The 26,150-nt window shown below is 37.2% G+C and overlaps 1 protein-coding gene across 1 annotated transcript in view; it reads left to right on the top strand.

Moving 5' to 3' along the window:
• LOC133535514 (uncharacterized protein KIAA1755-like) overlaps window positions 1-26,150 on the top strand; it is a 129,610-nt gene that overhangs the window by 43,458 nt on the left and 60,002 nt on the right. The window contains exons 4-6 of the mRNA XM_061875409.1: window positions 3,135-3,326; window positions 3,442-3,562; window positions 21,468-21,561. Coding sequence (XP_061731393.1) covers window positions 3,135-3,326; window positions 3,442-3,562; window positions 21,468-21,561 — 407 coding nt within the window. The remainder of the gene's footprint in view (window positions 1-3,134; window positions 3,327-3,441; window positions 3,563-21,467; window positions 21,562-26,150) is intronic.

Raw genomic sequence — 26,150 nt, 5'->3', positions numbered from 1 at the left:
GTAGCAATGATTGTCACACACACACATACTAGATGTGGCGAAATTATTCTCTGCATTTGACCCATCACCCATGATCACCCCCTGGGAGGTGAGGGGAGCAGTGAGCAGCAGCGGTGGCCACGCCCCGCAATAATTTTTGCCGATTCAACCCCCAATTCCAACCCTTGATGCTGAGTGCACTCAGCTTTCAATACATGAGGCTCCTAAGTCAAAAAGTTGGACGGCCCTGAGTGTTGAATATGTTAGCAATTTTTTATGAGGAGGGGCAATTTCCACTTAGAATGGCACTTTACATCATTTTCAGCAGACCGCATTGCAAAATAATTCACCTTACCCTCTTCCTCTCACGCAAGATCCATTTGTTTCCCTTCCCTGCCGTGGATGTTCAAACCTCTGGCGGCCATGCTGCTGTGTTCTTGGCTTCAACAGACCTTTGAAGAGATGGACACTGTACAGGTGTTTGCAGCAGGGGGCGTCTCCCCACCCATGTGTCGGTACCGCTACCAGAATGTCCACAAAAAAATTGTCATTATTGTCTCTATTTGAACAAAAAATGTTAGTGTAGATGAAACATATGTTTATTATTGTCATTTAGTCCTTCAATAAAATGTTGAACATACTAGACAACTTGTCTTTTAGTAGTAAGTAAACAAACAAAGACTCCTAATTAGTCTGCAGTTACATATTGTGTCATTTATACACCTATTATATTGTACACGTCATGAGGGACAAACTGTAAAAAATGCATTATTAATCCACTTGTTCATTTACTGTTAATATCTGCTTATGTTCTGTCTGAACATGTTCTATCTACACTTCTGTTAAAATGTAATAATCACTTATTCTTCTCTTCTTTGATACTTGACATTAGTTTGGAATGATACCACACATTAGGGTATCGATTCGATACCTAGTATTGATAGGATCGTAAAATAAAATATAATAACTAATAAACCCATAATAATATGGTTAAGAAATACTGATGTAAAGGGTAGGTGTCACGCTGTTTTCTGTTTTAACATGTTCTATCTACACTTCTGTTAAAATGTAATAATGACTTATTATTCTCTTCTTTGATACTTGACATTAGTTTTGGATGATACCACACATTTAGGTATCAAACCGATACCAAGTAGTTACAGGATCATATAATAAAATATAATACCTAATAAACCAATGCTGATGAAGAAATACTGATGTAAAGGGTAGGTGTTGTGTTATTTTCTGTTTTAACATGTTCTATCGAAACTTCTGTTCAAATGTAATAATCACTTATTCTTCTCTTCTTTGATACTAGACATTAGATTCGGATGATACCACACATTTAGGCTATCGATCTGATACCAAGTAGTTACAGGATCATACATTGGTTATATTCAAAGTCCTCATGTGTCCAGGGACATATTTTTATTAATTTAAAAAAAAGGAAGAAAATATTTTGTGACAGTAAAAATTATAGATCTAATCATAGCTGTATCGACAAGATACACACCTGTACTTGGTATCATTACAGCGGATGTCAGGTGTAGATCCACCCATGGTGTTTGTTTACATTGTGACACCGGTGATCTTCTGTATCCTCCTACGTTGTGTAGTGAAGCATGTTTTTCTCTTCCACGTCCTCCAGTGATAATGCTACTTGGAAGAAACTTACTTTGTCGCCATGGAAGCGAGGATTAGTGTTATAACTTCGCCTTCATTGTTAGTTTTTAAACCAAAATACGTCCGTTCTCCCTTTTCTGTCTACACACTGTGTCTGCTTGTAAGTACTCTGTGTGCGTGCACTGCCGAACATGCTCCTCTGCCCGTAAAACCAGCGAGAGAATAGTACTGTTTTTGATTCCTTAGTACCATGATACTATACTAGTATTGGTTTACCGTACTACCCTAGTCTGGAATGCGTCGGTTGGTAAGGAAGGCTTGTAAGGGCCTCGAGTGACCGAACGGTTTAGTGTGAATGTGCAGGTGTATGGTGAGGTAGTGGGCCACATAGCTGGTGTGATCCAGTCCAACTCAAATTCACTTTCTCATGATCGATATAAAGCGTGACACTCTGGACGGACAGTTGTCTGTTTGGTCCAGCCGGCCGGGTACGTTTCCAGTTGATTTTGGTGTAAAGCAATCCATTTATGTCGAAATAGCTCGGCTCCAAGCTCCACATTTACAGCATCAAAGTCCTGAGTTGTTCCCAGGACAGCCGGGAGACTTAGTCTTCCCAATATTTAAGGGAGAACCCCAAAGCTCATGACCATAGGTGAGGATGGGAACGTAGATCGACAGGTAAATTGAGAACTTTGCCTTCCGGCTCAGCTCCATCTTCACCACAATGGATCGATACGGCGTCCGCATTACTGAAGACGCCTGTCGACCTCACCATCCACTCTTCCCTCCCAGGTGAACAAGACTCCCAGGTACTTGAACTCCCCAACCCAGAGATGGCGCTCCATCCTTTCCGGGAGAGAACCACGGACTCGGACTTAGCCTAAAATTCCGAATGTGTCCATTTTGGTGGGGATTTTACCTGCAGACCTCAGTTTCAGGCCCAGAACTACGGATTCGGTACAAAATGATTGGAGGATGCGAGAAGATTTGTGGACACTCTTGCGATTTGGATCACATCGGACCGTCTGCCCCGCAGGATGAATTTGAGGCCCAGTCAAAGACAATTTAGAGTGAAAAGGAAATTGTATTTTCACTCGCATACAAAACAATCTAACTTGGATTGTCTCCCTGGCTTGGAGACTCTCCCGAAGGACAACAAACTCCCTTCTTGTCTCTCATGGACACACACCTGTTTTTGTTGACTTCGGACTTATCGGCTGCCCGACATCAAGGCCGCGGAACAGAGACACACTGCAGGCTTACACACACACACACACGCATCCACGAAAAAATATACGCCACACACACATACCTCACCTTTAAGCCAACGCCTGAGAGCTGCGGCCGGCCACCACGGCCCCCCCACTCCCTCCTCTCTCTTGCTAAATATCCCGAGATGTACGTTGTAATATGAATATTTACATTTCATCCCCATTGCCCCGTTCCAAAAAAACAGACGGATGGATTGTGGGTTCGATGCTTATTGTGAATCGGCGGTTTAAAGATACTCCTGTGTTTGTGTTTACCGGCAGATTCCCGATGGCACGGGATTGAAACTCCGCCCACTTCAGACGGACCGCACGTGAGACTCCACAACCTCAAGACCCAAGTCCCGTCGTCTTCCCAGCTTCCGTCCCTCAGTTCTGACGCGACTCCTCAAAGTCCGGGCTCCAGTTTCCAAAGCGTCAGTAGTTTGCTTGAGCTTGGTGTCATTTGTCTACCAGGTACGGGACTCCAGTAGTTTATGGTGGCCTTTTATCCTTAAAGGGAGTTTCTGTTGCCATTTCATACGGATAAATATTAATTGCATACCTTTTTTTTGGTGCCCTTTACCTCCAGGCAGCCGGGACAAGACGGGTAGGGCAGTGGTGGAGCTTCACTGTCACAAGGAGCCGACCTCACCTCCGCTATCTGCCCAGAATATCTGCGAGTTGCTGCTTTATCTCCACGCCATACCAAGGTACCGCACGCCGTATCATAGTGGGAACTAAGAAAGGTAATCATGATAACGAGAAAAATCCGGCGGAAATTCTGATGGGTCTGCTATCTGTGCCACGGACCTGTGCACGTCCATGGTAGAAAGCTAACATTAGCATGCTATCAGTTAGCATGTGTCACATACCAAGTTATATAACTGTAAGGCGTATGGCTGTCTAATTAGAGGGGAAAAAAAGTAAAGTTAGCTAAAAAAAGTTAGCATGCTAGCATGCTAGCGTGCTAACATTAGCATGCTAATACAAGTGTCACATACCGAGTTGTATGACTCTAGGGTGGACGGTTGCAAAATTAGCTCAAAAAGCTAGCACTTTAATAATAAAATGCTAACATAAAGATGCGAACAGTTAGCATGTTTCAAATATCAAGTTATATGACTATAAGTCATATGGCTGCGGAGTTAGAGAAAAAAAAGTGTAAAATTTTCCCCAAAAAAGTTAGCACTTTAATGTTAGCATGCTAAAGTTAGCATGCTAACAGTAAACAAGGGTCACATTCCAAGTTATATGATTCTAAGGTGTGTGGAATCAGAGACAAAAGTGTAATATTAGCTGGAAAAGTTGCCATGCTATTGTTAGCATACTGGCATACTAACGCTAAGAAGCGAGCACTTTAATGATAGCATGCTAATACAAACATGCGAACAATTAGCATGTTTCACATACCAAGTTATATAACTGTAAGGCGTATGGCTGTCTAATTAGAGGGGAAAAAAGTAAAGTTAGCTAAAAAAAAGTTAGCATGCTAGCGTGCTAACATTAGCATGCTAGCAGGTAACAAGTGTCACGTACCGAGTTGTATGACTCTAGGGTGGACGGTTGCAAAATCAGCTCAAAAAGCTAGCACTTTAATAATGACATGCTAACATAAAGATGTGAACAGTTAGCATGTTTCAAATATCAAGTTATATGACTATAAGTCATATGGCTGCGGAGTTAGAGAAAAAAAAAGTGTAAAATTTTCCCAAAAAAGTTAGCACTTTAATGTTAGCATGCTAAAGTTAGCTTGCTAACAGTAAACAAGGGTCACATTCCAAGTTATATGATTCTAAGGTGTGTGGAATTAGAGACAAAAGTGTATTATTAGCTGGAAAAGTTGCCATGCTAATGTTAGCATACTGGCAACACCAACGCTAAGAAGCGAGCACTTTAATGATAGCATGCTAATACAAACATGCGAACAATTAGCATGTTTCACATACCAAGTTATATAACTGTAAGGCGTATGGCTGTCTAATTAGAGGGGGAAAAAAGTAAAGTTAGCTAAAAAAAAATTAGCATGCTAGCGTGCTAACATTAGCATGCTAGCAGGTAACAAGTGTCACATACCGAGTTGTATGACTCTAGGGTGGACGGTTGCAAAATCAGCTCAAAAAGCTAGCACTTTAATAATAACATGCTAACATAAAGATGCGAACAGTAAGCATGTTTCAAATATCAAGTTATATGACTATAAGTCATATAGCTGCGGAGTTAGAGAAAAAAAAGTGTAAAATTTTCCCCCAAAAAGTTAGCACTTTAATGTTAGCATGCTAAAGTTAGCATGCTAACAGTAAACAAGGGTCACATTCCAAGTTATATGATTCTAAGGTGTGTGGAATTAGAGACAAAAGTGTAATATTAGCTGGAAAAGTTGCCATGCTATTGCTAGCATACTGGCATACCAACGCTAAGAAGCGAGCACTTTAATGATAGCATGCTAATACAAACATGCGAGCAATTAGCATGTTTCACATACCAAGTTATATAACTGTAAGGCGTATGGCTGTCTAATTAGAGGGGAAAAAAAGTAAAGTTAGCTAAAAAAAAGTTAGCATGCTAGTGTGCTAACATTAGCTTGCCAGCAGGTAACAAGTGTCACATACCGAGTTGTATGACTCTAGGGTGGACGGTTGCAAAATTAGCTCAAAAAGCTAGCACTTTAATAATAACATGCTAACATAAAGATGCGAACAGTTAGCATGTTTCAAATATCAAGTTATATGACTATAAGTCATATAGCTGCGGAGTTAGAGAAAAAAAAGTGTAAAATTTTCCCCAAAAAAGTTAGCACTTTAATGTTAGCATGCTAAAGTTAGCATGCTAACAGTAAACAAGGGTCACATTCCATGTTATATGATTCTAAGGTGTGTGGAATTAGAGACAAAAGTGTAATATTAGCTGGAAAAGTTGCCATGCTAATGTTAGCATACTGGCATACCAACGCTAAGAAGCGAGCACTTTAATGATAGCATGCTAATACAAACATGCGAACAATTAGCATGTTTCACATACCAAGTTATATAACTGTAAGGCGTATGGCTGTCTAATTAGAGGGGGACAAAAAGTAAAGTTAGCTAAAAAAAAGTTAGCATGCTAGCGTGCTAACATTAGCATGCTAGCAGGTAACAAGTGTCACATACCGAGTTGTATGACTCTAGGGTGGACGGTTGCAAAATTAGCTCAAAAAGCCAGCACTTTAATAATAACATGCTAACATAAAGATGCGAACAGTTAGCATGTTTCAAATATCAAGTTATATGACTATAAGTCATATAGCTGCGGAGTTAGAGAAAAAAAAAAGTAAAATTTTCCCAAAAAAGTTAGCACTTTAATGTTAGCATGCTAACAGTAAACAAGGATCACATTCCAAGTTGTATGGTTCTAAGGTGTGTGGAATTAGAGACAAAAGTGTAATATTAGCTGGAAAAGTTGCCATGCTATTGTTAGCATACTGGCATACCAACGCTAAGAAGCGAGCACTTTAATGATAGCATGCTAATACAAACATGCGAACAATTAGCATGTTTCACATACCAAGTTATATAACTGTAAGGCGTATGGCTGTCTAATTAGAGGGGAAAAAAAGTAAAGTTAGCTAAAAAAAAAAGTTGGCATGCTAGCGTGCTAACATTAGCATGCTAGCAGGTAACAAGTGTCACATACCGAGTTGTATGACTCTAGGGTGGACGGTTGCAAAATTAGCTCAAAAAGCTAGCACTTTAATAATAACATGCTAACATAAAGATGCAAACAGTTAGCATGTTTCAAATATCAAGTTATATGACTATAAGTCATATGGCTGCGGAGTTAGAGAAAAAAAATGTAAAATTTTCCCAAAAAAGTTAGCACTTTAATGTTAGCATGCTAAAGTTAGCATGCTAACAGTAAACAAGGGTCACATTCCAAGTTATATGATTCTAAGGTGTGTGAAATTAGAGACAAAAGTGTAATATTAGCTGGAAAAGTTGCCATGCTATTGTTGGCATACTGGCATACCAACGCTAAGAAGCGAGCACTTTAATGATAGCATGCTAATACAAACATGCGAACAATTAGCATGTTTCACATACCAAGTTATATAACTGTAAGGCGTATGGCTGTCTAATTAGAGGGGGAAAAAAGTAAAGTTAGCTAAAAAAAAGTTAGCATGCTAGCGTGCTAACAATAGCATGCTAGCAGGTAACAAGTGTCACATACCGAGTTGTATGACTCTAGGGTGGACGGTTGCCAAATTAGCTCAAAAAGCGAGCACTTTAATAATAACATGCTAACATAAAGATGCGAACAGTTAGCATGTTTCAAATATCAAGTTATATGACTATAAGTCATATGGCTGCGGAGTTAGAGAAAAAAAAAGTGTAAAATTTTCCCCAAAAAAGTTAGCACTTTAATGTTAGCATGCTAAAGTTAGCATGCTAACAGTAAACAAGGGTCACATTCCAAGTTATATGATTCTAAGGTGTGTGGAATTAGAGACAAGAGTGTAATATTAGCTGGAAAAGTTGCCATGCTATTGTTAGCATACTGGCATACCAACGCTAAGAAGCGAGCACTTTAATGATAGCATGCTAATACAAACATGCGAACAATTAGCATGTTTCACATACCAAGTTATATAACTGTAAGGCGTATGGCTGTCTAATTAGAGGGGGAAAAAAGTAGAGTTAGCTAAAAAAAAAGTAAGTATGCTAGCGTTCTAACATTAGCATGCTAGCAGGTAAGAAGTGTCACATACCGAGTTGTATGACTCTAGGGTGGACGGTTGCAAAATTAGCTCAAAAAGCTAGCACTTTAATAATAACATGCTAACATAAAGATGCGAACAGTTAGCATGTTTCAAATATCCAGTTATATGACTATAAGTCATATGGCTGTGGAGTTAGAGAAAAAAAAGTGTAAAATTTTCCCCCAAAAAGTTAGCACTTTAATGTTAGCATGCTAAAGTTAGCGTGCTAACAGTAAACAAGGGTCACATTCCAAGTTATATGATTCTAAGGTGTGTGGAATTAGAGACAAAAGTGTAATATTAGCTGGCAAAGTTGCCATGCTATTGTTAGCATACTGGCATACCAACGCTAGGAAGCGAGCACTTTAATGATAGCATGCTAATACAAACATGCGAACAATTAGCATGTTTCACATACCAAGTTATATGACTATAAGATGTATGGCTGTGGAATTGGAGAAAAAAAGTGTACCGGTTTGCCCAAAAAAAGTTAGCACTTTATTGTTAGCGTTCTAGCATGCTAAATTTAACACGCTAACAGTTAACAAGGGTCACATTCCAAGTTATTAGATTCTAAGGTGTGTGGAATTAGAGACAAAAGTGTAATATTAGCTGGAAAAGTTGCCATGCTATTGTTAGCATACTGGCATACCAACGCTAAGAAGCTAGCACTTTAATGATAGCATGCTAATACAAACATGCAAACAATTAGCATGTTTCACATACCAAGTTATATGACTATAAGATGTATGGCTGTGGAATTGGAGAAAAAAAGTGTAACATTTGCCCCAAAAAAGTTAGCACTTTAATGTTAGCATGCTAAAGTTAGCATGCTAACAGTAAACAAGGGTCACTTTCCAAGTTATATGATTCTAAGGTGTATGGAATCAGAGACAAAAGTGTAATATTAGCTGGGAAAAGTCGCCATGCTAATGTTAGCATACTAGCATGCTATCTCAGCTACAATCGGGCGGAAGGCGGGGTACGCCCTGGACAAGTCGCCACCTCATTGCAGGGCCAACACAGATAGGCAGACAACATTCACACACCAGGGACCATTTAGTGTTGCCAATCAACCTATCTTTGGAGGTGGGAGGGGCCTATCCCCAGGTGCATGTCTTTGGAGGTGGGAGGGGCCTATCCCCAGGTGAATATCTTTGGAGGTGGGAGGGGCCAACCCCAGGTGCATGTCTTTGGAGGTGGGAGGGGCCTCTCCCCAGGTGAATATCTTTGGAGGTGGGAGGGGCCAACCCCAGGTGCATGTCTTTGGAGGTGGGAGGGGCCTATCCCCAGGTGCATGTCTTTGGAGGTGGGAGGGGCCTATCCCCAGGTGCATGACTCTGGAGGTGGGAGGGGCCTATCCCCAGGTGCATGTTTTTGGAAGTGGGAGGGGCCTATCCCCAGGTGGATGTCTTTGGAGGTGGGAGGGGCCTATCCCCAGGTGCATGTTTTTGGAAGTGGGAGGGGCCTATCCCCAAGTGCATGTGTTTGGAGGTGGGAGGGGCCTATCCCCAGGTGCTTGTTTTTGGAGGTGGGAGGGGCCTATCCCCAGGTGCATGTCTTTGGAGGTGGGAGGGGCCTATCCCCAGGTGCATGTCTTTGGAGGTGGGAGGGGCCTATCCCCAGGTGCTTGTTTTTGGAAGTGGGAGGGGCCTATCCCCAGGTGGATGTCTTTGGAGGTGGGAGGGGCCTATCCCCAGGTGCATGTTTTTGGAAGTGGGAGGGGCCTATCCCCAAGTGCATGTGTTTGGAGGTGGGAGGGGCCTATCCCCAGGTGCTTGTTTTTGGAGGTGGGAGGGGCCTATCCCCAGGTGCATGTTTTTGGAGGTGGGAGGGGCCTATCCCCAGGTGCATGTCTTTGGAGGTGGGAGGGGCCTATCCCCAGGTGCTTGTTTTTGGAAGTGGGAGGGGCCTATCCCCAGGTGCATGTCTTTGGAGGTGGGAGGGGCCTATCCCCAGGTGCATGTCTTTGGAGGTGGGAGGGGCCTATCCCCAGGTGCTTGTTTTTGGAAGTGGGAGGGGCCTATCCCCAGGTGCATGTCTTTGGAGGTGGGAGGGAGCCGGAGTAGAACCCACGCATTCACGGGGGGAACATGCAAACTCCACACAGAAAGATCCCGAGCCCGGGATTGAACCCAGGACTACTCAGGACCTTCGTATTGTGAGGCAAACGCACTAACCCCTCTTCCACCGTGATAATAAAATAAATACTGCAAATTTTGTTTTGCTTTGTTGTTTTTTTTAAAAGTTTTTTAAAAATATATGTAGGATATCTGTCAATTTTTTATTTTATTTTAACAAAGACATATTTGTATTATTATCAAGTCTATGAATATTTTTTTAGTCTAAAAAAAAATAACAAAGATGAAAAAGATCAAGTGTAAAGTTAACGACCAGCTGCATTAAAATCTTCTGATTATTTTGTTATTTACAAATTATTTATGTGATAGTGACCAATAAACTTTATTAAGAATGTTTATTTTAATTGTAATGAGTACCTAATTAAATGCAGGACAACACAATAAATCATATATAAACATATATGCTTTAAAACATTTTCTCAGACACAATAAACCAAATAAAACTTTTCATCATAGAAGAAAAACAGCATTTCCAATACAATATTGTCGTTTGCCAAACAAAAGACAAAAAGTAATACACAAAATTGAATAAATAAACATTTTGTGTGTCGAAAAAATATTACACATGACTCACATATATTACATTTCTACATTTTTATATTATTATTAATATTATTATGATTTAATAATAATATAAAAATGTAGAAATGTAATATATGTGAGTCATGTGTAATAATTTGCTTCTTTTTTTTATTTATTTTTTTATATTATTATTAATATTATTGTGATTTACTGCGATGAGGTGGCGACTTGTCCAGGATGTACCCCGCCTTCCGCCCGATTGTAGCTGAGATAGGCGCCCGTGACCCCAAAAGGGAATAAGCGGTAGAAAATGGATGGATGGATGGATTATTGTGATTTATTTCACACCCGGGGGATCCATATGACATAAACAAATACAAGAAATAAAAGCAGAAAAATGCAAATAAAATTAATACATAAATTGTAGTAAAAAAAAAAAAAAATAAATAACACCCACGCAAAAAAATCACTCATAAAATGTAATTTATAAAACTACATCGCACCTGTAAAATATGTTGTGTAATGTTTCCAAATACATTTTACTGCTGCAGTGGACTTATGTCGTGTTGTTGTAGTTATCAATACGGCCACCAGAGGGCAGTAGACTGCAATGCATTTCACAGTCTTTGTTGCGTCAAACCTCCAACACATTTCCACTGAGGGCCACGTCCCAGGTATGTTGGCCCCCGAGGGCCTCTTCTAACAGTGAATACTATCATTACATCATTTTTTTATGCATTTAATCAGTTGATGTATTTAAACAATAATTAAAAAAAAAAAAAAAAAAAAAAAAAAATATATATATATATATATATATATATATATATATATATATATATATATATATATATATATATATATATATGGTGAGTTAAAGGAATTTAAAAGGTAAAAAGGTATTTGTGTTTAAAAATCCCAAAATCATTTTAAAGGTTGTATTTTTTTTCTCTAAAATTGTCTTTCTGAAAGTTATACGAAGCAAAGTAAAAAAAATAAATGAATTTCTTTAAACAAGTGAAGACCAAGTCTTTCAAATATTTTCTCCGATTTTCAAATTCTATTTGAGTTTTGTCTCTCTTAGAATGAAAAATATCAAACAAAATCGAGACCAGCTTGCTAGCAAATAAATACGATTTTAAAAATAGAGGCAGCTCACTGGTAAGTGCTGCTGTGAAAGACTCAAGCCGTCGTTTTGCGGGTTGCATGGACCACCAAGGAAGGACATGCCTTTTAAGCAGGTGCAGCCTTCTTTTATTTTTCAATGAAAAAAAGTCTTTTTCAGGGGTCACCAACATTTTTGAAACCATGAGCTACTTCTTGGGTACTGATTAATGCCAAGGGCTACCAGTTTGATACACACTTAAATAAATTGCCAGAAATAGCCAATTTGCTCAATTTACCTTTAACTCTATGTCATTATTAATAATTAATGATATTTATCTTTGTGGAAACACTGATCATATTAATGATTTCTCACAATAAATATATATTTTTGATGACATGTTTTAAATAGGTTAAAATCCAAGCTGCACTTTGTTAGAATATATAACAAAATATCAAACAAATATCAAACAAAATCGAGAACAGCTTGCTAGTAAATAAATACAATTTTAAAAATAGAGGCAGCTCACTGGTAAGTCCTGCTTTGAAAGACTCAAGCCGTCGTTTTGCGGGTTGCATGGACCACCAAGGAAGGACATGCCTTTTAAGCAGGTGTAGCCTTCTTTTATTTTTCAATGAAAAAAAGTATTTTTCAGGGGTCACCAACCTTTTTGAAACCAAGAGCTACTTCTTCGGTACTGATTAATGCCAAGGGCTACCAGTTTGATACACACTTAAATAAATTGCCAGAAATAGCAAATTGGCTCAATTTACCTTTAACTCTATGTTATTATTAATAATTAATAATATTTATCTTTGTGGAAACACTGATCATCTTAATGATTTCCCACAATAAATATATATTTTTGATGACATGTTTTAAATAGGTTAAAATCCAATCTGCACTTTGTTAGAATATATAACAAATTGGACCAAACTATATTTCTAACAAAGACAAATCATTATTTCTTCTAGATATTCCAGAACAAAAATTTTAAAATAAACTCAAAAGACTTTGAAATAAGATTTAAATTACATTTGACAGATTTTCTACATTTGCCAGAATGATTATTTTGAATTTTAATCATAAGTTTGAAGAAATATTTCACAAATATTCTTTGTCGAAAAAACAGAAGCTAAAATGAAGAATTAAATTAAAATGTATTTATTATTCTCTACAATAATAATAAAAAAAAAATACGCGAACATTGATTTAAATTGTCAGGAAAAAAGAGGGAGGAATTTAAAAGGTAAAAAGGTATATGTGTTTAAAAATCCCAAAATCATTTTAAAGGTTGTATTTTTTTCTCTAAAATTGTCTTTCTGAAAGTTATAAGAAGCAAAGTAAAAAAATAAATGAATTTATTTAAACAAGTGAAGACCAAGTCTTCGAAATATTTTCTCCGATTTTCAAATTCTATTTGAGTTTTGTCTCTCTTAGAATGAAAAATATCAAACAAAATCGAGACCAGCTTGCTAGTAAATAAATACAATTTTAAAAATAGAGGCGGCTCACTGGTAAGTGCTGCTGTGAAAGACTCAAGCCGTCGTTTTGCGGGTTGCATGGACCACCAAGGAAGGACATGCCTTTTAAGCAGGTGGAGCCTTCTTTTATTTTTCAATGAACCTACTTCAACCGTTCCACCGTCCAAACATTCCTCTTAATCAGGACAAAAAGACAAAGTTGTTTTTTGAGCTGGAAAAATTCTCGGGTTTCCCGAAATTCCAGGAATTCCGTATTATCATTACTCAATTTCAAATGGTATTCCACCGATTTGAAAAATTCTAACACCAAACACTTCAACTCATTCAGAACCATCAAATATTTTTGCATTTTCCGGAAAATTAAAATCCCTATTTTCCCAAAATTTTCCAAATTTCCAAGGAATTCTCATTGAAAAGAATGGAACATTTTCCAAAGTTCCATAACTCCCACATTTTTTTATCCGATTCAAACCGTTCCAACCTTAAACTGTTCAGTCTATTCAGGAATCACGGCATTTCCCTTTGAAAATTCCCATAATTCCCAGATTTCCCAGAATTCTAGGTTTTCCGTCACATTTTTCCCCCATTTAAAATGAATTGGGCATATTTCAAACTTCCATTCAAACTATTCCACCTTCAATATATTCCACTCATCCTGGAAATTTAAACTTTCCTTTTTCCAATTTAAAAAAAAATCCAGGAATTCCCAAAATGCCCTATTTTCACCCTTTTTTCTGTCGTCTACTCCCTCCACATTTTTTCAACCTACTTCAACCGTTCCACCATCCAAACATTCCTCTTAATCAGGACAAAAAACAAAGTTGTTTTTTGAACTGGAAAAATTCCCGGTTTTCCTGAAATTCCAGGAATTCAGTAATATCATTACCCAATTCCAAATGTTTTTCGACCGATTTGAAAATTGCCAACACCAAACTTTTCAACTCATTCAGAACATAAAAATATTTTTGCATTTTCCGGAAAAAAAATTCCCTATTTTCCCGAAATTTTCCAAATTTCCATGAAATTCCCATTGAAAATAATGAAACATTTTTCAAAGTTCCATAACTCCCACATTTTTTGTCTGATTCAAACTGTTCCAACTTCAAACTGTTCAGCCCATTCAGGAATTGCGGAATTTCCCTTGAAAAATTCCCAGATTTCCCAGAATTCCAAGTTTTCCAGGACATTTTTCCCCATTCAAAATGAATTGGCCGATTTTTAAACTTCCACCATTTCCACATTTTTCAACCCATTCAAACCATTCCACCTTCAACATATTCCACTCATCCTGGACATTTAAACTTCCTTTTTTTTCAAGTTAAAAAAATTCCAGAAATTCCCAGAATGCCCTATTTTCACAATTTTTCCTGTCGACTACTCCTTCCACATTTTTCAACCCACTTCACTCGTTCCACCGTCCAAACATTCCTCTTAATCAGGACAAAAAACTCAGTTGTTTTTTGAACTGGAAAAATTCCCGGTTTTCCTGAAATTCCAGGAATTCCGTAATATCATTATTCAATTCCAAATGTTACTACCTCAACATTTCTCGACCGATTCGAAGAATTCCAAAACCAACCGTTTCAATTAATTAAAAAAATTCCAATATTTTTGCATTTTCCGGAAAAAAAATTCCCTATTTTCCCGAAATTTTCCAAATTTCCATGAAATTCCAATTGAAAATAATGGAACATTTTTCAAAGTTCCAGAACTCCCACTTTTTTTTTCTGATTCAAACCGTTCCAACTTTAAACTGTTCAGTCTATTCAGGAATTGCGGAATTTCCCTTAAAAAATTCCCAGATTTCCCAAAATTCCAAGTTCTCCGGGACATTTTTCCCTATTTAAAATGAATTGGGCATTTTTCAAACTTCCACTATTTCCACATTTTTCAACCCATTCAAACTATTCCACCTTCAATATATTCCACTCATGCTGGACATTTAAACTTCCCTTTTTCCAAGTTCGAAAAAATTCCAGGAATTTCCAGTAATGCCCTATTTTCACCCTTTTTTTCTGTCGTCTACTCCCTCCACATTTTTCAACCTACTTCAAACGTTCCACCGTCCAAACATTCCTCTTAATCAGGACAAAAAACTCAGTTGTTTTTTGAACTGGAAAAATTCCCGGTTTTCCTGAAATTCCAGGAATTCAGTAATATCATTACTCAATTACAAAAAATTTTTCGACCGATTTGAAAATTGCCAACACAAACATTTAAACTCATTCACAACATTCAAATATTTTTGCATTTTCCGAAAAAAAAATGCACTATTTTCCGGAATTTTTCCAAATTTCCATGAAATTCCAATTGAAAATAATGAAACATTTTTAAAAGTTCCAGAACTCCCACTTTTTATTTTCTGATTCAAACCGTTCCAACTTTAAACTGTTCAGTCTATTCAGGAATTGCGGCATTTCCTTTGAAATTTTCCCAGATTTCCCAAAATTCCAAGTTTTCCGGGACATTTTTCCCTATTTAAAATGAATTGGGCATTTTTCAAAACTTCCACCATTTCCACATTTTTCAACCCATTCAAACTATTCCACCTTCAATATATTCCACTCATGCTGGACATTTAAACTTCCCTTTTTCCAAGTTCGTAAAAATTCCAGGAATTTCCAGAATGCCCTATTTTCACCCTTTTTCCTATCGTCTACTCCTTTTACATTTTTCAACCCACTTCAACCGTTCCAACGTCCAAACATTCCTCTCAATCAAGACATAACACAAGGTTGTTTTTTTGAACCGGAAAAATTCCAAGTTTTCCGGGACATTTTTCCCTATTTAAAATGAATTGGGCATTTTTCAAAACTTCCACCATTTCCACATTTTTCAACCCATTCAAACTATTCCACCTTCAATATATTCCACTCATGCTGGACATTTAAACTTCCCTTTTTCCAAGTTCGTAAAAATTCCAGGAATTTCCAGAATGCCCTATTTTCACCCTTTTTCCTATCGTCTACTCCTTTTACATTTTTCAACCCACTTCAACCGTTCCAACGTCCAAACATTCCTCTCAATCAAGACATAACACAAGGTTGTTTTTTTGAACCGGAAAAATTCAAAGTTTTCCGGGACATTTTTCCCTATTTAAAATGAATTGGGCATTTTTCAAAACTTCCACCATTTCCACATTTTTCAACCCATTCAAACTATTCCACCTTCAATATATTCCACTCATGCTGGACATTTAAACTTCCCTTTGTCCAAGTTCGTAAAAATTCCAGGAATTTCCAGAATGCCCTATTTTCACCCTTTTTCCTATCGTCTACTCCTTTTACATTTTTCAACCCACTTCAACCGTTCCAACGTCCAAACATTCCTCTCAATCAAGACATAACACAAGGTTGTTTTTTTGAACCGGAAAAATTCAAAGTTTTCCGGGACATTTTTCCCCATTTAAAATGAATTGGGCATTTTTCAAACTTCCACCATTTCCACATTTTTCAACCCATTCAAACTATTCCACCTTCAATATATTCCACTCATGCTGGACATTTAAACTTCCCTTTTTCCAAGTTTGAAAAAATTCCAGGAATTTCCAGAATGCCCTATTTTCACCCTTTTTCCTATCGTCTACTCCTTTTACATTTTTCAACCCACTTCAACCGTTCCAACGTCCAAACATTCCTCTCAATCAAGACATAACACAAAGTTGTTGTTTTTTAACCGGAACAATTCCTGGTTTTCCCAAAATTATAGGAATTCTGTTATTCTCGATTCAAAATGTAACTACTTTAACAATTCTGGACCGATTTGAAAATTTCTAACACAGACCATTTCAACTCATTCAGAAAATTCAAATATTTTTGCATTTCCGCCAAAAAAATAAAAGATCCCTATTTTCCCGAAATTCCCAAATTTCCATGGAATTCTCATTGAAAAAAATGAAACATTTTTCAAAGTTCCAGAACTCCCACATTTGTTTTATCTGATTCAAACCGTTCCAACTTTAAACTGTTCAGTCTATTCAGGAATTGCGGCATTTCCTTTGAAAATTTCCCAGATTTCCCAAAATTCCAAGTTTTCCGGGACATTTTTCCCTATTTAAAATGAATTGGGCATTTTTCAAACTTCCATCATTTCCACATTTTTCAACCCATTCAATATATTCCACTCATCCTGGAAATTTAAACTTTCCATTTTCCAGTTTCAAAAAAATTCCAGGAATTCCCAAAATGCCCTATTTTCACCCTTTTTTCTGTCGTCTACTCCCTCCACATTTTTCAACCTACTTCACCCGTTCCACCGTCCAAACATTCCTCTTAATCAGGACAAAAAACAAAGTTGTTTTTTGAACTGGAAAAATTCCCGGTTTTCCTGAAATTCCAGGAATTCAGTAATATCATTACTCAATTCCAAATGTTTTTCGACCGATTTGAAAATTGCCAACACCAAACTTTTCAACTCATTCAGAACATAAAAATATTTTTGCATTTTCCCAAAAAAAATTCCCTATTTTCCCGAAATTTTTCAAATTTCCATGAAATTCCAATTGAAAATAATGAAACATTTTTCAAAGTTCCAGAACTCCCACTTTTTTTTTTCTGATTCAAACCGTTCCAACTTTAAACTGTTCAGTCTATTCAGGAATTGCGGCATTTCCTTTGAAAATTTCCCAGATTTCCCAAAATTCCAAGTTTTCCGGGACATTTTTCCCTATTTAAAATGAATTGGGCATTTTTCAAAACTTCCACCATTTCCACATTTTTCAACCCATTCAAACTATTCCACCTTCAATATATTCCACTCATGCTGGACATTTAAACTTCCCTTTTTCCAAGTTCGAAAAAATTCCAGGAATTTCCAGAATGCCCTATTTTCACACTTTTTCCTATTGTCTACTCCTTTTACATTTTTCAACCCACTTCAACCGTTCCAACGTCCAAACATTCCTCTCAATCAAGACATAACACAAGGTTGTTTTTTTGAACCGGAAAAATTCCAAGTTTTCCGGGAAATTTTTCCCTATTCAAAATGAATTGGCCGATTTTCAAACTTCCACCATTTCCACATTTTTCAACCCATTCAAACTATTCCACCTTCAATATATTCCACTCATGCTGGACATTTAAACTTCCCTTTTTCCAAGTTCAAAAAAATTCCAGGAATTTCCAGAATGCCCTATTTTCACCCTTTTTCCTATCGTCTACTCCTTTTACATTTTTCAACCCACTTCAACCGTTCCAACGTCCAAACATTCCTCTCAATCAAGACATAACACAAAGTTGTTTTTTTGAACCGGACAAATTCCTGGTTTTCCCAAAATTATAGGAATTCTGTTATTCTCGATTCAAAAGGTTACTACTTTAACAATTCTGGACCGATTTGAAAAAGTCCAACACAGACCATTTCAACTCATTCAGAACATTCAAATATTTTTGCATTTCCGCCAAAAAAATAAAAAATCCCTATTTTCCCGAAATTCCCAAATTTCCATGGAATTCTCATTGAAAAAAATGAAACATTTTTCAAAGTTCCAGAACTCCCACATTTGTTTTATCTGATTCAAACCGTTCCAACTTTAAACTGTTCAGTCTATTCAGGAATTGCGGCATTTCCTTTGAAAATTTCCCAGATTTCCCAAAATTCCAAGTTTTCCGGGACATTTTTCCCTATTTAAAATGAATTGGGCATTTTTCAAACTTCCATCATTTCCACATTTTTCAACCCATTCAAACCATTCCACCTTCAATATATTCCACTCATCCTGGAAATTTAAACTTTCCTTTTTCCAGTTTCAAAAAAATTCCAGGAATTCCCAAAATGCCCTATTTTCCCCCTTTTTTCTGTCGTCTACTCCCTCCACATTTTTCAACCTACTTCACCCGTTCCACCGTCCAAACATTCCTCTTAATCAGGACAAAAAACAAAGTTGTTTTTTAAACTGGAAAAATTCCCGGTTTTCCTGAAATTCCAGGAATTCCGTAATATCATTACTCAATTCCAAATGTTTTTCGACCGATTTGAAAATTGCCAACACCAAACTTTTCAATTCATTCAGAACATAAAAATATTTTTGCATTTTCCGAAAAAAAATTCCCTATTGTCCCGAAATTTTCCAAATTTCCATGAAATTCCAATTGAAAACAATGAAACATTTTTCAAAGTTCCAGAACCCCCACTTTTTTTTTCTGATTCAACCCGTTCCAACTTTAAACTGTTCAGTCTATTCAGGAATTGCGGCATTTCCTTTGAAATTTTCCCAGATTTCCCAAAATTCCAAGTTTTCCGGGACATTTTTCCCTATTTAAAATGAATTGGGCATTTTTCAAAACTTCCACCATTTCCACATTTTTCAACCCATTCAAACTATTCCACCTTCAATATATTCCACTCATGCTGGACATTTAAACTTCCCTTTTTCCAAGTTCGGAAAAATTCCAGGAATTTCCAGAATGCCCTATTTTCACCCTTTTTCCTATCGTCTACTCCTTTTACATTTTTCAACCCACTTCAACCGTTCCAACGTCCAAACATTCCTCTCAATCAAGACATAACACAAAGTTGTTGTTTTTTAACCGGAACAATTCCTGGTTTTCCCAAAATTATAGGAATTCTGTTATTCTCGATTCAAAAGGTTACTACTTTAACAATTCTGGACCGATTTGAAAATTTCCAACACAGACCATTTCAACTCATTCAGAACATTCAAATATTTTTGCATTTCCGCCAAAAAAATAAAAAATCCCTATTTTCCCGAAATTCCCAAATTTCCATGGAATTCTCATTGAAAAAAATGAAACATTTTTCAAAGTTCCAGAACTCCCACATTTGTTTTATCTGATTCAAACCGTTCCAACTTTAAACTGTTCAGTCTATTCAGGAATTGCGGCATTTCCTTTGAAAATTTCCCAGATTTCCCAAAATTCCAAGTTTTCCGGGACATTTTTCCCTATTTAAAATGAATTGGGCATTTTTCAAACTTCCATCATTTCCACATTTTTCAACCCATTCAAACCATTCCACCTTCAATATATTCCACTCATCCTGGAAATTTAAACTTTCCTTTTTCCAGTTTCAAAAAAATTCCAGGAATTCCCAAAATGCCCTATTTTCACCCTTTTTTCTGTCGTCTACTCCCTCCACATTTTTCAACCTACTTCACCCGTTCCACCGTCCAAACATTCCTCTTAATCAGGACAAAAAACAAAGTTGTTTTTTAAACTGGAAAAATTCCCGGTTTTCCTGAAATTCCAGGAATTCAGTAATATCATTACTCAATTACAATTTTTTTTCGACCGATTTGAAAATTGCCAACACCAAACATTTAAACTCATTCAGAACATTCAAATATTTTTGCATTTTCTGAAAAAAAAATTCACTATTTTCCCGAAATTTTCCAAATTTCCATGAAATTCCAATTGAAAATAATGAAACATTTTTCAAAGTTCCAGAACCCCCACTTTTTTTTTCTGATTTAAACCGTTCCAACTTTAAACTGTTCAGTCTATTCAGGAATTGCGGCATTTCCTTTGAAAATTTCCCAGATTTCCCAAAATTCCATGTTTTCCGGGACATTTTTCCCTATTTAAAATGAATTGGGCATTTTTCAAAACTTCCACCATTTCCACATTTTTCAACCCATTCAAACTATTCCACCTTCAATATATTCCACTCATGCTGGACATTTAAACTTCCCTTTTTCCAAGTTCGAAAAAATTCCAGGAATTTCCACAAAGCCCTATTTTCACCCTTTTTCCTATCGTCTACTCCTTTTACATTTTTCAACCCACTTCAACCGTTCCAATGTCCAAACATTCCTCTCAATCAAGACATTACACAAAGTTGTTTTTTTGAACCGGAAAAATTCCAAGTTTTCCGGGACATTTTTCCCTATTTAAAATGAATTGGGCATTTTTCAAAACTTCCACCATTTCCACATTTTTCAACCCATTCAAACTATTCCACCTTCAATATATTCCACTCATGCTGGACATTTAAACTTCCCTTTTTCCAAGTTCGAAAAAATTCCAGGAATTTCCAGAATGCCCTATTTTCACCCTTTTTCCTATCGTCTACTCCTTTTACATTTTTCAACCCACTTTGTGTTATGTCTCAATCAAGACATAACACAAAGTTATTTTTTTTTAACCGGAAAAATTCCTGGTTTTCCCAAAATTATAGGAATTCAAAATGTTACTACTTTAACAATTCTGGAACGATTTGAAAAATTCCAACACAGACCATTTCAACTCATTCAGAACATTCAAATATTTTTGCATTTCCGCAATAAAAAAAATAAAAAAATCCCTATTTTCCCGAAGTTTCCATGACATTTCCATTGAAAAGAATGGAACATTTTTTATCAGATTCAAACCGTTCCAACTTCAAAATATTCAGCCTGTTCAGAAATGTTCAACAATTAAAAACAAAAAATGAAAACCTGGATTTCCTAGAATTCCCGGTTTTTATGAACATTGACACAAAATGTTCCAAACTTTAAAAAACTGCAATTTTACAGTAACATTTGGCACCTGAGCTCCCAGTTTGCCTGTTTTTTGTTGTTGTTTTTACCACAAATGAAGAAGTGTATATTTTGGGTTTGTGTTACTTTATTATTGCCCGACTGGTGCGGTGACCTGATGGACGCATGAAGAATGTCTGAGTGAGTGCTTGTCTCGCCAGGAAAGATGTACGCGAGCTGGGACTGACCCTGGTCATCGATGCCAGGAAGAAGACCCCCCCGCCTCACCTCTACACGGCTCTGCTGATGGCCCAGGTGGGACCCACACTGAACTAGTTCTGCTGTCACATCAGTCACATTCATCATTAAACATAATTCTAATCCACTTTTAAAAGACCCCATTATGTAAGCACATACCAATATTGTGGTACCGGTACCAAACTGCAATTTGATCATTTTTTTAAATAAAGGGGACTACAAAAAAAGGGCTTCATTGTGCATGAAACATATGTTTATTATTGTCATTTAGTCCTTAAATACAATGTTGAACATACTAGACAACTTGTCTTTTAGTAGTAAGTAAACAAACAAAGACTCCTAATTAGTCTGCAGTAACATATTGGGTCATTTATACACCTATTATTTTATACACATTATGAGGGACAAACTGTAAAAAGATAGATTTCTGGGTGTATTTTTCACTTAAATGCAATCAGGGTGCATTTTTCACTTAAGTCCAGTCAGGGTGTATTTAGATTGTATTTTTCACTTAAGTCCAGTCAGGGTGCATTTTTCGCTTAAGTGCAGTACTAGTCAGAGTGCATTTTTCACTTAAGTGCAGTCGAGGTGTATTTTTCGCTTAAGTGCGGTCAGGGTGTATCTTTCGCTTAAGTGCAGTCAGGGTGTATTTTTCACTTAAGTCCAGTCAGGGTGTCGTTTTAACTTAAGTGCAGTCAGGGTGTCTTTTTAACTTAAGTGCAGTCATGGTGTATCTTTCGCTTAAGTCCAGTCAGGGTGTATTTTTCACTGAAGTGCAGTCAGGGTGTATTTTTCACTTAAGTCCAGTCAGGGTGTCTTTTTAACTTAAGTCCAGTCAGGGTGCATTTTTAAATATAAGTGCAGTCAGGGTGTATTTTTCACTTAAGTCCAGTCAGGGTGTCTTTTTAACTTAAGTCCAGTCAGGGTGCATTTTTAACTTAAGTGCAGTCAGGGTGTATTTTTAACTTAAGTCCAGTCAGGGTGCATTTTTAACTTAAGTGCAGTCATGGTGTATTTTTCGCTTAAGTCTAGTCAGGGTTTATTTTTAACTTAAGTGCAGTCATGGTGTATTTTTCACTTAAGTCCAGTCAGGGTGTATTTTTCACTTAAGTCCAGTCAGGGTGCGTTTTTCACTTAAGTGCAGTCAGGGTGTATTTTTCGCTTAAGTCCACTCAGGGTGTATTTTTAACTTAAGTGCAGTCAGGGTGCATTTTTCACTTAAGTGCGGTCAAGGTGTATTTTTCTCTTAAGTGCAGTACTAGTGTTTTTTTCACTTAAGTCCAGTCAGGGTGTCTTTTTAACTTAAGTGCAGTCAGGGTGTATTTTTCACTTAAGTCCAGTCAGGGTGTCTTTTTAACTTAAGTGCAGTCATGGTGTATTTTTCACTTAAGTCTAGTCAGGGTGTATTTTTCACTTAAGTGCAGTCAGGGTGTATTTTTCACTTAAGTCCAGTCAGGGTGTATTTTTCACTTAAGTCCAGTCAGGGTGCATTTTTCACTTAAGTGCAGTCAGGGTGTATTTTTCGCTTAAGTCCAGTCAGGGTGCATTTTTCTCTTAAGTGCAGTCAGAGTGTATTTTTCACTTAAGTGCGGTCAAGGTGTAATTTTATCTTAAGTGCAGTACTAGTGTTTTTTTCACTTAAGTCCAGTCACGATGTATTTTTTTCTTAAGTCGAGTCAAAGTGTATTTTTCACATAAGTGCAGTCAGAGTGCCTTTTTCACTTAAGTGCAGTCAGGGTGTATTTTTCACTTAAGTCCAGTCAGGGTGCATTTTTAACTTAAGTGCAGTCATGGTGTATTTTTCACTTGAGTCCAGTCAGGGTGTATTTTTCACTTAAGTGCAGTCAGGGTGTATTTTTCACTTAAGTGCAGTCAGGGTGGATTTTTCGCTTAAGTCCAGTCAGGGTGGATTTTTAACTTAAGTGCAGTCATGGTGTATTTTTAACTTAAGTGCAGTCATGGTGTATTTTTCACTTAAGTCCAGTCAGGGTGTATTTTTCACTTAAGTCCAGTCAGGGTGCGTTTTTCACTTAAGTGCAGTCAGGGTGTATTTTTCGCTTAAGTCCACTCAGGGTGTATTTTTAACTTAAGTGCAGTCAGGGTGCATTTTTCACTTAAGTGCGGTCAAGGTGTATTTTTCTCTTAAGTGCAGTACTAGTGTTTTTTTCACTTAAGTCCAGTCAGGGTGTCTTTTTAACTTAAGTGCAGTCAGGGTGTATTTTTCACTTAAGTCCAGTCAGGGTGTCTTTTTAACTTAAGTGCAGTCATGGTGTATTTTTCACTTAAGTCTAGTCAGGGTGTATTTTTCACTTAAGTGCAGTCAGGGTGTATTTTTCACTTAAGTCCAGTCAGGGTGTATTTTTCACTTAAGTCCAGTCAGGGTGCATTTTTCACTTAAGTGCAGTCAGGGTGTATTTTTCGCTTAAGTCCAGTCAGGGTGCATTTTTCTCCTAAGTGCAGTCAGAGTGTATTTTTCACTTAAGTGCGGTCAAGGTGTATTTTTCTCTTAAGTGCAGTACTAGTGTTTTTTTCACTTAAGTCCAGTCAGGGTGTCTTTTTAACTTAAGTGCAGTCATGGTGTATTTTTCACTTAAGTCTAGTCAGGGTGCATTTTTAACTTAAGTGCAGTCAGGGTGTATTTTTCACTTAAGTCCAGTCAGGGTGTCTTTTTAACTTAAGTCCAGTCAGGGTGCATTTTTAACTTAAGTGCAGTCAGGGTGTATTTTTCACTTAAGTCCAGTCAGGGTGTCTTTTTAACTTAAGTCCAGTCAGGGTGCATTTTTAACTTAAGTGCAGTCAGGGTGTATTTTTAACTTAAGTCCAGTCAGGGTGCATTTTTAACTTAAGTGCCGTCATGGTGTATTTTTCGCTTAAGTCTAGTCAGGGTTTATTTTTAACTTAAGTGCAGTCATGGTGTATTTTTCACTTAAGTCCAGTCAGGGTGTATTTTTCACTTAAGTCCAGTCAGGGTGCGTTTTTCACTTAAGTGCAGTCAGGGTGTATTTTTCGCTTAAGTCCACTCAGGGTGTATTTTTAACTTAAGTGCAGTCAGGGTGCATTTTTCACTTAAGTGCGGTCAAGGTGTATTTTTCTCTTAAGTGCAGTACTAGTGTTTTTTTCACTTAAGTCCAGTCAGGGTGTCTTTTTAACTTAAGTGCAGTCAGGGTGTATTTTTCACTTAAGTCCAGTCAGGGTGTCTTTTTAACTTAAGTGCAGTCATGGTGTATTTTTCACTTAAGTCTAGTCAGGGTGTATTTTTCACTTAAGTGCAGTCAGGGTGTATTTTTCACTTAAGTCCAGTCAGGGTGTATTTTTCACTTAAGTCCAGTCAGGGTGCATTTTTCACTTAAGTGCAGTCAGGGTGTATTTTTCGCTTAAGTCCAGTCAGGGTGCATTTTTCTCTTAAGTGCAGTCAGAGTGTATTTTTCACTTAAGTGCGGTCAAGGTGTATTTTTCTCTTAAGTGCAGTACTAGTGTTTTTTTCCACTTAAGTCCAGTCACGATGTATTTTTTTCTTAAGTCGAGTCAAAGTGTATTTTTCACATAAGTGCAGTCAGAGTGCCTTTTTCACTTAAGTGCAGTCAGGGTGTATTTTTCACTTAAGTCCAGTCAGGGTGCATTTTTAACTTAAGTGCAGTCATGGTGTATTTTTCACTTGAGTCCAGTCAGGGTGTATTTTTCACTTAAGTGCAGTCAGGGTGTATTTTTCACTTAAGTGCAGTCAGGGTGGATTTTTCGCTTAAGTCCAGTCAGGGTGGATTTTTAACTTAAGTGCAGTCATGGTGTATTTTTAACTTAAGTGCAGTCATGGTGTATTTTTCACTTAAGTCCAGTCAGGGTGTATTTTTCACTTAAGTCCAGTCAGGGTGCGTTTTTCACTTAAGTGCAGTCAGGGTGTATTTTTCGCTTAAGTCCACTCAGGGTGTATTTTTAACTTAAGTGCAGTCAGGGTGCATTTTTCACTTAAGTGCGGTCAAGGTGTATTTTTCTCTTAAGTGCAGTACTAGTGTTTTTTTCACTTAAGTCCAGTCAGGGTGTCTTTTTAACTTAAGTGCAGTCAGGGTGTATTTTTCACTTAAGTCCAGTCAGGGTGTCTTTTTAACTTAAGTGCAGTCATGGTGTATTTTTCACTTAAGTCTAGTCAGGGTGTATTTTTCACTTAAGTGCAGTCAGGGTGTATTTTTCACTTAAGTCCAGTCAGGGTGTATTTTTCACTTAAGTCCAGTCAGGGTGCATTTTTCACTTAAGTGCAGTCAGGGTGTATTTTTTCGCTTAAGTCCAGTCAGGGTGCATTTTTCTCTTAAGTGCAGTCAGAGTGTATTTTTCACTTAAGTGCGGTCAAGGTGTATTTTTCTCTTAAGTGCAGTACTAGTGTTTTTTTCACTTAAGTCCAGTCACGATGTATTTTTTTCTTAAGTCGAGTCAAAGTGTATTTTTCACATAAGTGCAGTCAGAGTGCATTTTTCACTTAAGTGCAGTCAGGGTGTATTTTTCACTTAAGTCCAGTCAGGGTGCATTTTTAACTTAAGTGCAGTCATGGTGTATTTTTCACTTGAGTCCAGTCAGGGTGCATTTTTCACTTAAGTGCAGTCAGGGTGTATTTTTCACTTAAGTGCAGTCAGGGTGGATTTTTCGCTTAAGTCCAG

This window comes from Nerophis ophidion, linkage group LG16 (genome assembly GCF_033978795.1).
Source record: "Nerophis ophidion isolate RoL-2023_Sa linkage group LG16, RoL_Noph_v1.0, whole genome shotgun sequence".
Taxonomy (NCBI): domain Eukaryota; kingdom Metazoa; phylum Chordata; class Actinopteri; order Syngnathiformes; family Syngnathidae; genus Nerophis; species Nerophis ophidion.
The sequence above is the reverse complement of the archived record's forward strand: the minus strand, read 5'-3'. Positions and strand labels throughout refer to the sequence as shown.